Source organism: Anomaloglossus baeobatrachus, chromosome 1 (genome assembly GCF_048569485.1).
Source record: "Anomaloglossus baeobatrachus isolate aAnoBae1 chromosome 1, aAnoBae1.hap1, whole genome shotgun sequence".
In the NCBI taxonomy this organism is placed as follows: domain Eukaryota; kingdom Metazoa; phylum Chordata; class Amphibia; order Anura; family Aromobatidae; genus Anomaloglossus; species Anomaloglossus baeobatrachus.
The window spans coordinates 171,044,282-171,058,494 of record NC_134353.1 but is presented as its reverse complement, the minus strand read 5'-3'; the positions used below and the strand labels follow the sequence as shown (position 1 = coordinate 171,058,494).

The window sequence follows — 14,213 nt, the reverse complement described above, 5'->3', positions numbered from 1 at the left end:
CAAAGACTTCTATAGGCAGCTGCAATCTGATCAATGTGTAATCTCACAGTTCTTGTATTGGTCAAGTTTTTTAATAAATTATGAGCTCAGGAGCCCTAATAGGGGTGTGGAGGGTGAAAGGCTCATAAGTGGAGAACAAAGCATTATATTAAGGTATATTTTATTATTATTATTATTATTATTATTATTATTATTTATTATATTATATTACAAATATTCACAGATTTGATTGTACTATTAATTCATGCACAGCTATTTATGTGAGGATTAACACGAGTCACTTGGCAAAGGTTTAGCTAGGCTTCCCTTCTCAGATAAGGAAATGTACCTTCACCTCGTGGATTAATGTAGCTTCATTTCCACAGATATAGATCCTATATATAGAAAATACACTGGGCTATCTATCCATTGGAAATTTTAATCTTGTAGCAGAAGATGTTTTATAACTACCAACCTTCAATGATGTTTTTCAAGTTTTTGTTTTTGTGTCGATGACACTCTACAGGACTTCCAAGAACGTCTTTATTGAATTATTTAGGATAATAACATTTGCCATTGTCTTCCTTGAATTAACTCTTTGCTTACTGCACTAAGCTTATCTTCCTTACCCACCAGATCCCGTTCTCCATTCTAACAAGTGAAAACTTTTCTAAGTACATGTAGTGTTATACATAAGTATTATATCAAACTTTTAGGTAACCTGTCATAGATAAATACACAATATCTTGGAAGAAAATGTCCTTGTTGAAGTACAGTATCTCTAAGGAGAGATGAAACGTTGGTGTGTAAGGCGGCAGTGCAGAAACCAATGATGATAAATGTAGAGGTATTTCACTTTATATCCTTCCCATTTTCCGTGAACACTTCAGAATCTTCATGTTGTCTTTCTCCATCACAATGCAATGCCGCTGTCAGTGGGTCTTACAAGGAATCACAAAAGAAATCTTTGGCCCGAAGAAAATGTCTCTAAAAATAAAAAGAGGTGCAGAATAAGTTAACACATTGCAAATGTTTTATGTAAGTGGACAATATTGCTGGATGCAAATCATTATTGGAAAGCTGTGGAAGTTGATGCTTGTGTGAAGGCAATATTCTGATACTTCAGGAAACATTAGACTCCAAGCTAATGCAAGCTGGCAGCTCTTTGGGCATGTTCACGAGCTGACGCTTTAGGGGAAAGGAACAGAGGCGTCATTGTGAGCACATAACAGCCCTTCAGTTGTGCTCTTCGAGCCAAACAGCTTCACTGTTAACTGCTGGAATATGGGAAAGATGGTGCTGCTAGGACATTGTGCAAGCTCCAGAGAAGATAGAGTCATTTCATTAAATCCAAGTAGATGAGAGCCTCTGTAGCTTAACAACACTGAGGTTAAAACTAATTAAGTTATTCTTATTCTATACCTTTCTAGGCTTTGTTAATTTAAGGTCAACAGTTGAAATCTTCTTGCATCAACTATCCAACAATTGAAGTAGAAGGAGCAGCAGTTTTAGTTATTCCTGTACTGATCGGCCCCTAAGCTAATTGACTTTTCCGATATATAAACATGGTTTTTGTTCAGCGGGAAAGGATATAAAGACTCAAAGAAGTAGAAACTATTGTAATAGCTTCACAATCCATTACATCTATAGGGGTTTAGGTTAAAAAAACACAGTCCTCTGAAGCCCAGCAAATAATATAATTTTATGAAAGGCTAAAAAGTTGTATTACAAATATGGCTTGCATCCCCTTTCATGCTTTTGTGTTACTCCCTGGGGCCAGTAAATAAAATACCAGCAGTTATGCAAAGTGTTTTTCTCAAATACAACATGTACTCATTATAGACTATGGGGCTGTTCACGTCATGCCTTTTTGCAAACAATGGCGAGATGGAGGCTTGTCCAAATTTGGTCCTATTTGCAGATCAAAAGGAAAGGAACTAAAGTGAAGGGGTCCATGAAAAAAGCAAAAAACGGACAGTACAGCACACAGATGCTATCGAAGGTGCATCCTAGCACTGTCTGGTTTTCACTGTCAAATATGTAGAAGAAGCTTGGAAACCACCTTTTCTTTTTTGCATATAAGAACAAGGGATGCTACACTGATGGTAAAAATGGACACATCAAAAAACGGATAAAAATGGGATAAACAGAACTGATCAAAATAGATTTGGTTTTATCATATGCAAAAATAAAATTAATTGATGAACCCCCCCTAAGATATGCATCTTGAGGTTGTCCACTGTCCCAATAAGGTTAGAGCTACAGTATTTGTGGTATATTACGAGTATAATGACTAGATTCTTAGTAAAAGGGTTCTTAACTGGATTATCATCAAGGAACATGGCATATGCTCAAAGTCTGTAAATATGAACATTATTAACCAGTGAAGTGACATCAGGTATTCTCTAAAATAATTATGTTGGCGATATATTAAGCATAGTTCGCTAATTTTATATTTATATATATATATATATATATATATATATATATCTATATATATATAATTGCCTTATTCTGTCTGTCTGTCTGTCTGTCTGTCTGTCATGCTCCAAAATTGTGTCCTTACGGTGACACAAAGCTGATTGGCCGCTGGGCTCGCCATGGCCCCGCCCCCCCACACGGATTGGCCTCTTGCCCCGGCTCTCTGCAGGCCCCGCCCCCCTCACGCAATGCACGCTCGCTCTGGCCCAACTGACACGGAGCTGCGACTCCCAGGTGAGTACACACACACACATCAGATCACACTCACTCTCACACACACCACACACATCACATCCACACACTCACAACATCCTGGGATATCGCTTGCTTCTACATCGGCTCCGTCACGATCCCAGCAGCGCCAGACATAACCTTGCGATGCTGGGATCTTGACGGAGCCCGTGAACGCTGGTAACCATTATACACATCGGGTAACTAAGGTCCCTTGGTTACCCGATGTGTATCATAGTTACCAGTGTACACCGGCTCCCGGTACACATGTGCAGGGAGCCGGCATTATACTCCTCTCCCCCCAGGACTACTCCTCCTATTACAGTCCTCCTATTATACTCCTCTCTGAGTATAATAGGAGAACTATTATAGCATGGGGGATGTAGCACGATGGGGAGTGTGCAGCATGGGGGATGTAGCACGATGGGGAGTGCGCAGCATGGGGGATGTAGCACGATGGGGGGTGCGCAGCATGGGGGATGGAGCACGATGGGGGGTGCGCAGCATGGGGAATGTAGCACGATGGGGAGTGCGCAGCATGGGGGATGTAGCACGATGGGGAGTGCGCAGCATGGGGGATGTAGCACGATGGGGAGTGTGCAGCATGGGGGATGTAGCACGATGGGGAGTGCGCAGCATGGGGGATGTAGCACGATGGGGAGTGCGCAGCATGGGGGATGTAGCACGATGGGGAGGTGCGCAGCATGGGGGATGTAGCACGATGGGGAGTGCGCAGCATGGGGGATGTAGCACGATGGGGAGTGCGCAGCATGGCGGATGGAGCACGATGGCGGGTGCGTAGCATGGGGGATGTAGCACGATGGGGAGTGCGCAGCATGGGGGATGTAGCACGATGGGGGATGTAGCACGATGGGGGATGTAGCACGATGGGGGGTGCGCAGCATGGGGGATGTAGCACGATGGGGAGTGCGCAGCATGGGGGATGTAGCACGATGGGGAGTGCGCAGCATGGGGGATGTAGCACGATGGGGAGTGTGCAGCATGGGGGATGTAGCACGATGGGGAGTGCGCAGCATGGGGGATGTAGCACGATGGGGAGTGCGCAGCATGGGGGATGTAGCACGATGGGGAGGTGCGCAGCATGGGGATGTAGCACGATGGGGAGTGCGCAGCATGGGGGATGTAGCACGATGGGGAGTGCGCAGCATGGCGGATGGAGCACGATGGCGGGTGCGTAGCATGGGGGATGTAGCACGATGGGGAGTGCGCAGCATGGGGGATGTAGCACGATGGGGGATGTAGCACGATGGGGGATGTAGCACGATGGGGGGTGCGCAGCATGGGGGATGTAGCACGATGGGGAGTGCGCAGCATGGGGGATGTAGCACGATGGGGAGTGCGCAGCATGGGGGATGTAGCACGATGGGGAGTGCGCAGCATGGCGGATGTAGCACGATGGGGGGTGCGCAGCATGGAGGATGGAGCACGATGGGGAGTGTGCAGCATGGGGGATGGAGCATGATGGGGGGTGCGCAGCATGGGGGATGGAGCACGATGGGGGGTGCGCAGCATGGGGGATGGAGCACGATGGGCAATGCGCAGCATAGGGGATGGGGCATGATGGGGGGTGCGCAGCATGGGGGATGGAGCACGATGGGAGGTGCACACCTCCCCCCAACACACACACACACACACACAGGGAACCACAAACACCGCCATACATAGACACCCACACACACAGACAACGCTGCACACACACAACACCCAACACACAAACACCGCGGCATACATAAATATACGCACATACCGCACAACACACACATTGCACAAAACATACCTCCCCCCAAAACACACCACACCCACACAAACCGCGCAACACACACACACACAACGCGACAGACACACAGCGCTCCACAAACAACGCAACACACATACAATACCGCTCTCACCCCCCGCCACACCCAGACAACACCCAGAACATGTACAGCGCCCTACACAAACACTTGGTAACTACACACAACAACATCTATATATATATATATATATATATATATCTATATCTATAACAAAAATCATACATGAACTACACAATACGTAAATTCTAGAATACCCGATGCGTAGAATCGGGCCACCTTCTAGTATATATATATATATATATATATATATATATATATACAGTTAGGTCCAGAAATATTTGGACAATGACACAATTTTCGCGAGTTGGGCTCTGCATGCCACCACATTGGATTTGAAATGAAACCTCTACAACAGAATTCAAGTGCAGATTGTAACGTTTAATTTGAAGGTTTGAACAAAAATATCTGATAGAAATTGTAGGAATTGTACCCATTTCTTTACAAACACTCCACATTATAGGAGGTCAAAAGTAATTGGACAAATAAACCAAACCCAAACAAAATATTTTTATTTTCAATATTTTGTTGCGAATCCTTTGGAGGCAATCACTGCCTTAAGTCTGGAACCCATGGACATCACCAAACGCTGGGTTTCCTCCTTCTTAATGCTTTGCCAGGCCTTTACAGCCGCAGCCTTCAGGTCTTGCTTGTTTGTGGGTCTTTCTGTCTTAAGTCTGGAGTTGAGCAAGTGAAATGCATGCTCAATTGGGTTAAGATCTGGTGATTGACTTGGCCATTGCAGAATGTTCCACTTTTTTGCACTCATGAACTCCTGGGTAGCTTTGGCTGTATGCTTGGGGTCATTGTCCATCTGTACTATGAAGCGCCGTCCGATCAACTTTGCGGCATTTGGCTGAATCTGGGCTGAAAGTATATCCCGGTACACTTCAGAATTCATCCGGCTACTCTTGTCTGCTGTTATGTCATCAATAAACACAAGTGACCCAGTGCCATTGAAAGCCATGCATGCCCATGCCATCACGTTGCCTCCACCATGTTTTACAGAGGATGTGGCTTTTTTCTTCCCATCATTCTGGTACAGGTTGATCTTTGTCTCATCTGTCCATAGAATACTTTTCCAGAACTGAGCTGGCTTCATGAGGTGTTTTTCAGCAAATTTAACTCTGGCCTGTCTATTTTTGGAATTGATGAATGGTTTGCATCTAGATGTGAACCCTTTGTATTTACTTTCATGGAGTCTTCTCTTTACTGTTGACTTAGAGACAGATACACCTACTTCACTGAGAGTGTTCTGGACTTCAGTTGATGTTGTGAACGGGTTCTTCTTCACCAAAGAAAGTATGTGGCGATCATCCACCACTGTTGTCATCCATGGACGCCCAGGCCTTTTTGAGTTCCCAAGCTCACCAGTCAATTCCTTTTTTCTCAGAATGTACCCGACTGTTGATTTTGCTACTCCAAGCATGTCTGCTATCTCTCTCTGATGGATTTTTTCTTTTTTTTCAGCCTCAGGATGTTCTGCTTCACCTCAATTGAGAGTTCCTTAGACCGCATGTTGTCTGGTCACAGCAACAGCTTCCAAATGCAAAACCACACACCTGTAATCAACCCCAGACCTTTTAACTACTTCATTGATTACAGGTTAACGAGGGAGATGCCTTCAGAGTTAATTGCAGCCCTTAGAGTCCCTTGTCCAATTACTTTTGGTCCCTTGAAAAAGAGGAAGCTATGCATTACAGAGCTATGATTCCTAAACCCTTTCTCCGATTTGGATGTGAAAACTCTCATATTGCAGCTGGGAGTGTGCACTTTCAGCCCAAATTATATATATAATTGTATTCCTGAACATGTTTTTGTAAACAGCTAAAATAACAAAACTTGTGTCACTGTCCAAATATTTCTGGCCCTGACTGTATATATATATATACACTGTACATATACATATTTGAAGACAAATTCACAAAAATACATATAAAGAGACATAAATATATACACAGTGATATATACTGACATACATACACATACATCATACATGCACAGACAAACACATTAGAGATTTTTTAATATCTTAAACTCGGCAGCTTCTTCACTTACCTACCCTGTTTGTCTTTCGTCCAGCTCCTCCTGGGCATGTGGCTGTGCCATGGCTGTCACTAACAGACATGGTCACGCGCAATGCACTGTGATGTGTCTGCTAATAGTGACGATGCCAGTGGGCAGACACTGCGCCTTTAATTCTGTTTGTGTGCCAGCCTGGCAGTGTCACTGCTAGCAGACATGACCACACAGTGCACACTAAAGGCTACCTTACACGCTGCGATATCGGCCCCGATATCACTAGTGTGGGTACCCGCCCCCATCTGTTGTGCGACACGGGCAAATCGCTGCCCGTGCCACACAACATCGCGCAGACCCGTCACACATACTTACCTGCCCGGCGATGTCGCTATGACCGGCGAACCACCTCCTTTCTAAGGGGGCGGTCCGTGCGGCGTCACAGCGACGTCACTGAGCGGCCGCCCAATAGAGCAGAGGGGCGAAGATGAGTAGCCGGAACATCCTGCCCACCTCTTTCCTTCCTCATAGCGGCCGGGAGGCAGGTAAGGAGAGGTTCCTCGTTCCTGCGGCGTCACACATAGCGATGTGTGCTGCCGCAGGAGCGACGAACTACATAGTTACTGCTGCAGTAACGATAATCGAGAATGGACCCCCATGTCACCGATGAGCGATTTTGCACGTTTTTGCAATGATGCAAAATCGCTCATCGGTGTCACACGCAGCAACATCGCTAATGCGACCGGATGTGCGTCACAAATTCCGTGACCCCAACGACTCCGCATTAGCGATGTCGCAGCGTGTAAAGCCCCCTTTAGACTGCTGTATATACATCACAGAAGGGGCTGAGGGCTACAGTATATAAATCCCAGGAAGGGCTGGGGGTAAATACATCACAGGGGAGCTGGGGGCATAGACATCACTGGGGGCATAGACAATACTGGTGGGGTATACATGTTTTTGGTGTCCTTGGGGGCATTGTTAGAAGATTATTGATGGTTATTGGAAGCAATTGATTGCAGTTATTTATTCCAAAGGCTGTACAACAATATTTTATGTTGAAGGTGCCAACAATATTGTCCAGACCATTTTTGTAGTTTTGTGTGAAATTATGTGTAATTTGTCTATTCTGTATTTTTTTGTGTTGCTCCAATACACACAAAGGAAATAAAAATGTGTAATTGCAATAATTTTCTGGAAGAAATACTTCATTTTCTGGAAACATTTCAAGGGTGCCAACACTTTCTGCCATGACTGTATATACATAGCGGGTGAAATAAATATTGAACGTTTCATCAATTTTCTAACTAAATTTATTTCTAAAGGTGCTAATGACATGAATTTCTCACCCGATGTCAGTAACAACCCATCCAATCCGCACAGGCAAAGAAATGAAACCATTGATGTCCGTAAATGTAGTGGTATCAATAAATGTAGTGATATGTAATAATGAGAAATGACACATGGAAAAAAGTATTGGACACATTAAAAGAGTTGTGAAAAGCCATGGAAAGTCATGACACTAGCTGAAATCTATCAGTAATTAGAAGCAATGTTGCCACTTATTGTAAAATCATATCAGCTAGTTCAACTGATGGAATATAAAAAGGTGTCCCATCACCAAGATGCCACACAAGAAACATCTCATGATGGGTAAAACCAGTGAGCTGGCTCAGGACCTTCAAGTCATGACACTAGCTGAAATCTATCAGTAATTAGAAGCAATGCTGCCACTTATTGTAAAATCATATCAGCTAGTTCAACTGATGGAATATAAAAAGGTGTCTCATCACCAAGATGCCACACAAGAAACATCTCATGATGGGTAAAACCAGTGAGCTGGCTCAAGACCTTCACTACCTTATTGTTGCAAGACAAACTGATGAATTTCCAAACTACTTATTTCACCCAATATATATATATATATATATATATATATATATATATATATATATATATATATATATATATATCATGGTAATATAGATACAGAGCGTACACTGTGCAGAATTATTAGACAAGTTGTATTTTAGAGGATTTTTTTATTATTGATCAACAATTATGTTCTCAATCAACCCAAAAGACTCATAAATATCAAAGCTTAATATTTTTGGAAGTTGGAGTGGGGTTTTTGTAGATTTGGCTATCTTAGGACAATATCTGTTTGTACAGGTAACTATTACTGTGCAGAATTATTAGGCAACTTAATAAAAACCAAATATATTCCCATGTTACTTGTTTATTTTAACGAGGTAAACCAATATAACTGCACAAAATTTAGAAATAAACATTTCTGACATTCAAAAACAAAGCAAAAAAAAATTATTGACCAATATAGCCACCTTTCTTTATGATGACACTCAACAGCCTACCATCCATAGATTCTGTCAGTTGCTTGATCTGTTTACGATCAACATTGCGTGCAGCAGCCACCACAACCTCCCAGACACTGTTCCGAGAGGTGAACTGTTTTCCCTCCCTGTAAAGCTCACATTTTTGAGGAACCACAGGTTCTCTATGGGGTTCAAATCAAGTATTCAAGGGGGCCATGTCATTATTTTTTAATCTTTTAGACGTTTACTGGCCAGCCACGCTGTGAAGTAGTTGGATGCATGTGATGGAGCATTGTCCTGCATGAAAATCATGTTTTTCTTGAACGATACCAACTTCTTTCTGTACCACTGCTTGAAGAAGTTGTCTTCCAGAAACTGGCAGTAGGTCTGGGAGTTGAGCTTCACTCCATCCTCAACCCAAAAAGGTCCCACAAGTTCATCTTTGATGATACCAGCCCATACCAGTACCCCACCTCTACCTTACTGGCATCTGAGTCGGAGTGGAGCTCTCTGCCCTTTACTGATCCAGCCTCTGGCTCATCCATCTGGCCCACCAAGAGTCACTCTCATTTCATCAGTCCATAAAACCTTTGAAAAATCCGTCTTAAGATATTTATTGGCTCAGTCTTGACATTTTATCTTGTTTCTTGTTCAAAGGTGGTAGTTTTTCAGCCTTCCATACCTTGGCTCTGTCCCTGAGTATGGCACACCTTGTGCTTTGTGACCCTCCAGTAACGTTGAAGCTCTGAAATATGGCCAAACTGGTGGCAAATGGCATCTTGGCAGCTTCACGCTTGATTTTAGTCAATTCATGGGCAGGTATTTTGCGCCATTTTTGCCCAACACGCTTCTTGCGACCCTGTTGGTTATTTGCCATGAAATGCTTGATTGTTCGGTGATCAAAAGTTTGGTCATTTCAAAACTGCATCTTCCGTCTGCAAGACATGTCACAATTTCGGACTTTTCAGAGCCCGTCAAATCTCTCTTTTGAAACATTTTGCTAAAGGAAAGGAAATTGCCTAATAATTAAGCACACCTTGTATAGGGTGTTGATGTCATTACACCACACCCCTCCTCATTACAGAGATGCACATCACCTGATTTACTTAATTGGTAGTTGGCTCTCAAGCCTATACAGCTTTTAGTAGAACAACATGTATAAAAAGTATCATGTGATCAAAATACTTATTTGCTTAATAATTCTGCACACGGTGTATTCATTCAATTGAGGAGAGAATACTGTTAAAGCTGAGTAGGGTAATCCTTACCACATTAGTTAAACTTAATAGCTAACCCTTTAGTTCTTTTTACTTCGGGTGTACCAGCCATTTATGACCAGTGTATGATAAACTCCAGACTTCATTGCCGCCAATAAATCATGTTTTCAGAATTTCCTCAGTATTACATAGGTGATTGAATTATTATAAAAGCATCAAAAATTTCCATAGGTTTTCTCACCTGTGCACTACTAGGGAAATCTTGAAAACCTGACCTTTTGGGGGCCGCGAGGACTTGAGTTAGGGAGACACTGCTGTAGATGGCAGTGGGCCACAATAACAAGTGGAAAGTGTAACACTACTGTCCTAGAGCCCTCTGAGCTTGTAGCTGCTGTATGTTCAGTAAAACTTTGCATGAATTTTCTTTAACAGAAAAAAACTTTTTTTTAATCTTTTTTCTTCAGTTGCACTGGTTTACAAACAGGAAATTTATAGGTTTGTAATTATATATTTCAGCTGAGTAAAATAATGAAGGTGCTCACAGGGATTCATGAAACAGTTATTAATAGTTGGATTTATGTATTCTGCTCCTCAGAGATAGGTAATATTCCTGACTAATGCTTCGTTTTATGTTAGCGCAGCAAATATTTTTCAGACACCCGGTACAGTGAAGAAAATCTATACTAGTTATATGTCAGTTTTCTTCTGGGTATAAAATCTAAATTGTGAAACAATTACAGAAGAACATTCATTAATAGAGCATGACTGATGCTTCCACTACCAACTCTTTATATAATCAGTTAAAGCGGTGATACTTATAATGCCTTGCAAACGTTTTCACCCCCTTGGCATTTTTTGTGATTTGCTACCTCACAACCTGGAATTTCACGGTTTTATTTCGAGGGTTGGCATCAGTTCATGTAAAGAACAGGTGTACAACTGTGAACATTTTTTTTTTATTGTGAAGCAAACAAGAAATAGGGTGAAACAACTCAAAACTTCAGTGTGCACTACTATTCGCTGCCCCCCAAAATTCCAAGTCAGTATTTCTATAAGCTTTCATAATTTTGCCACTGGGATTTTTGCTCATTCCTTAAGGCAAAGGTACTCCAGCTCCTTCAATGTTAGATGGTTTCCAATGGTGAGCAGCAATCTTCAAGTCTAAGCACAGATTCCCAATTGATTAAAAGTCTGTGACTTGACTAGGCCACGCCAATACATTTACACTTTTCCCCTTAAACCACTCATGTGTTGCTATAGCGGTATGATTTGGGTCATTGTCTTGCTGGATGGTGAACCTCTGTCCCAGTCTCATATCACTGACAGACTGAAACAGGTTTTACTCCAGAATGTCCCTGTATTTCACATCCTCCATCTTCCCCTTGACTCGAACCATTATCCCAGTCCCTGCTTCCCACAGTATGATGTTGTCACTACCATGTTTCACTATGGGGTCGGTTGTCTTGGGGGGATGAGCTTTGCTGGTTTGGCACCAGACATAGCTTTTACCTTGGTGGCCAAAAAGTTTCAGTCTCAGCTTAGGAACTCTGCAGCTCCTTCAAGGTTACCTTTGGTGTCTGTGCTCCCTTTCTGATTAATGTCCTCCTAGCCTGGTCTGAGTTATGGTGGGCGGCCTTCTTTTGACAGGTTTGTTGTGGTACCATGTTCTTTTCATTTGATGATTTGGATTTGATGGTGCTCCAGGGGATCATCAGAAATTGAGATATGTTTTTAGAACCCAACCTGACTTGTACTTCTCAACAACTTTGTCTCTGACTTGCTTGGAGAGCTCTTTGGTCTCCATGGGGTTGTTTGGTTAGTGGTGCCTCTTGCTTAATGGTGTTGCAGTCTCTGTGGCCTTTCAGAAAAGGTGTGTATATACTGACAGACCACAAGACACTTAGATTACACACAGGTGGATTTCCTTTCACTACGCATGTGACTTATAACGGTAATTGCTTGGACCGGAAATTTTTAGCAGCTTCATAGAATAAGGGGTAAATACATGAACATGGCAATTTTTATTTATTTTATTCCATAAACTTAATTTTTGCCATTATTTTTCTCACTTCACTTCCCAAATTCAGGCTATTTAGTGCTGATACATCACACACAAATCGGATTACAAAAATATTTGAACAGAGGTTGTAATGTAACAAAATAAGTTAAAAGCCAAAGGGGTGAATACTTTCACAAGGCACGGTACACTGAGCTGATCAGTAAAGATTCACATTTTATTGATAAGTAAGCAAACAAAACTCATCATCCCCATCACTAGCTCTTCCAACATTCCTCTATGTGTTATTGTTTTATGTATAATAGAAATAATGAATCTGAGTTGTGAGTTTACAGTGAGAAATGTCTTGTGATATTTATTAGTGTATTATGTAATGCAAAGAACAGGGTCATTAAAAGTGAAATGCGAGGAAGCAGATTTTGCTGCAGGCTTGAAATGGCTGATTATACATATTGGAGTAACCTGAATATGTCTCTCCGCTGTGGCAGCCAAACGCATGAGTTGTTACTTTTATATCACAGAAGTTATATAAGTCAAAGAAAAACTTATCAAAAATATAAAAGGCGACAATTCTTACTTTGGACAGCAGAACAGTTCATTAAAATTGCAATAACAGACTATCTCACATCCGGTTCCCTGCAACAAGTGATCCTGGAGGTTTCCATTCAGTGGAAGAAGATCTTCTACTCCTTCAGGGATATTGTGACAGTTTCGATCACTTAAAATCTTTCTATAACAGGAGAGGCGACCAGCGGGAGTGGCGCTTATTTCCCATATAGCAAATAATAGCAATGCTACTTGGAGAACCTTCATTGTGATACTAAGGATGAGATGTACTATTTCAGAGGTTTTTCACCTGAAAGATACAAACAATGGTCAGTCTGTGAATGACATATCTAACAAGAAGTTTTACAATGCAATGTAATGATTCAGACCTCAGGAGCAGCATGCATTTATTCCCATGTATTTGATCAGACAAACAAGTACTGTATGTATGGGCCTGTATTGGTGACCTCAGGTAAGGTTGGGGTAAATGTTATTATTTGAAATCATATTTTTTTCTTAAGGAGCAGGTATTGAATACAGAGCCAATGTTATTTTTTTTTATATTTCAATACATAATATTCTCCATCAGATGCTATATAACAACCATATTCTCCACAAAAGGGTGAGGAAAAAACTGTTTGTGCCGAAGATGTTGATTTCAGAATGCAGCATATCATCCTGAGACCCAAAGCTCAACATATTTGCTCATCTTAAAGTAAACCTGTTCTGTTGAAATTGGTGTTCGATCTGCAGACAGTATATTGTATGTTATTCATTGAAATTGCTGGTGTCTGTATGAATATGAGTGCAGCGAATGTCCCCATATAACTGTGAATGCAGTGGAAAGGAGATAAGGAGATGGACGGGCTTTCATGTTCCCCCCACAGACACCAATCATATTGATGTAATGTGAAATGTATTGCGTTTCTGTATAATGTACGCTTTAATAGAGTTATGTATAACAATGTTATGGCAATGTATAATGTAAGGTATAGTAATGCATAAGATGTAGCAGTGTTAATAATTTAATCTATGTGTATTAGGCTAAGGTGTAAAGTATAGTTGTGTTGGTAAGGTATTATAATGTTTGCATAGAACTGGGTGAAAGGTTAAGTCTGCCCTGTTGGTATATGCAACAGATGAGGACTTCTCTGACTGTGTGAAGGAGGACTTTATGCTGATCTAACAGTAGATGGCGATGTTGTGTAAAGATTTCTCTATTGTAAAAAGTCTTTTGCTTCTTTTTGGTTTTGCTTTCTCTTCCTGATGCAATTCTGTATGACTGCATATCATTACCTCATGTTCTTCCAGAAGTAAAGGTTTGTTATCCTATGTAATCTGCTCTGTGAACTGTCTTCTGCAACTGGGAAGCTAGAAGCTAAGCTGTGCAACAGGTTATGGGCCCAGGCACACAAAGATTCCCAAACACCTAGATCCCAGACACCAAAGATCCCAGACACCCAAGAGCCCAGGCACCCAGGATACCAGGCACCAAAGATCCCACACACCCAAGTGT

The 14,213-nt window shown here is 42.0% G+C and overlaps 1 protein-coding gene across 2 annotated transcripts in view; it reads right to left on the bottom strand.

Moving 5' to 3' along the window:
* Positions 1-252: 252 nt before the first annotated feature.
* SCRG1 (stimulator of chondrogenesis 1) overlaps positions 253-14,213 on the bottom strand; it is a 61,283-nt gene continuing 47,322 nt past the window's right edge. For both annotated transcript variants that reach the window (XM_075334912.1, XM_075334921.1), the window contains 2 exons: positions 12,729-13,007; positions 253-966 (listed from right to left, as the gene is read on the bottom strand). In XM_075334912.1, coding sequence (XP_075191027.1) covers positions 912-966; positions 12,729-12,964 — 291 coding nt within the window. In that variant the 5' untranslated portion in view covers positions 12,965-13,007 and the 3' untranslated portion in view covers positions 253-911. The remainder of the gene's footprint in view (positions 967-12,728; positions 13,008-14,213) is intronic.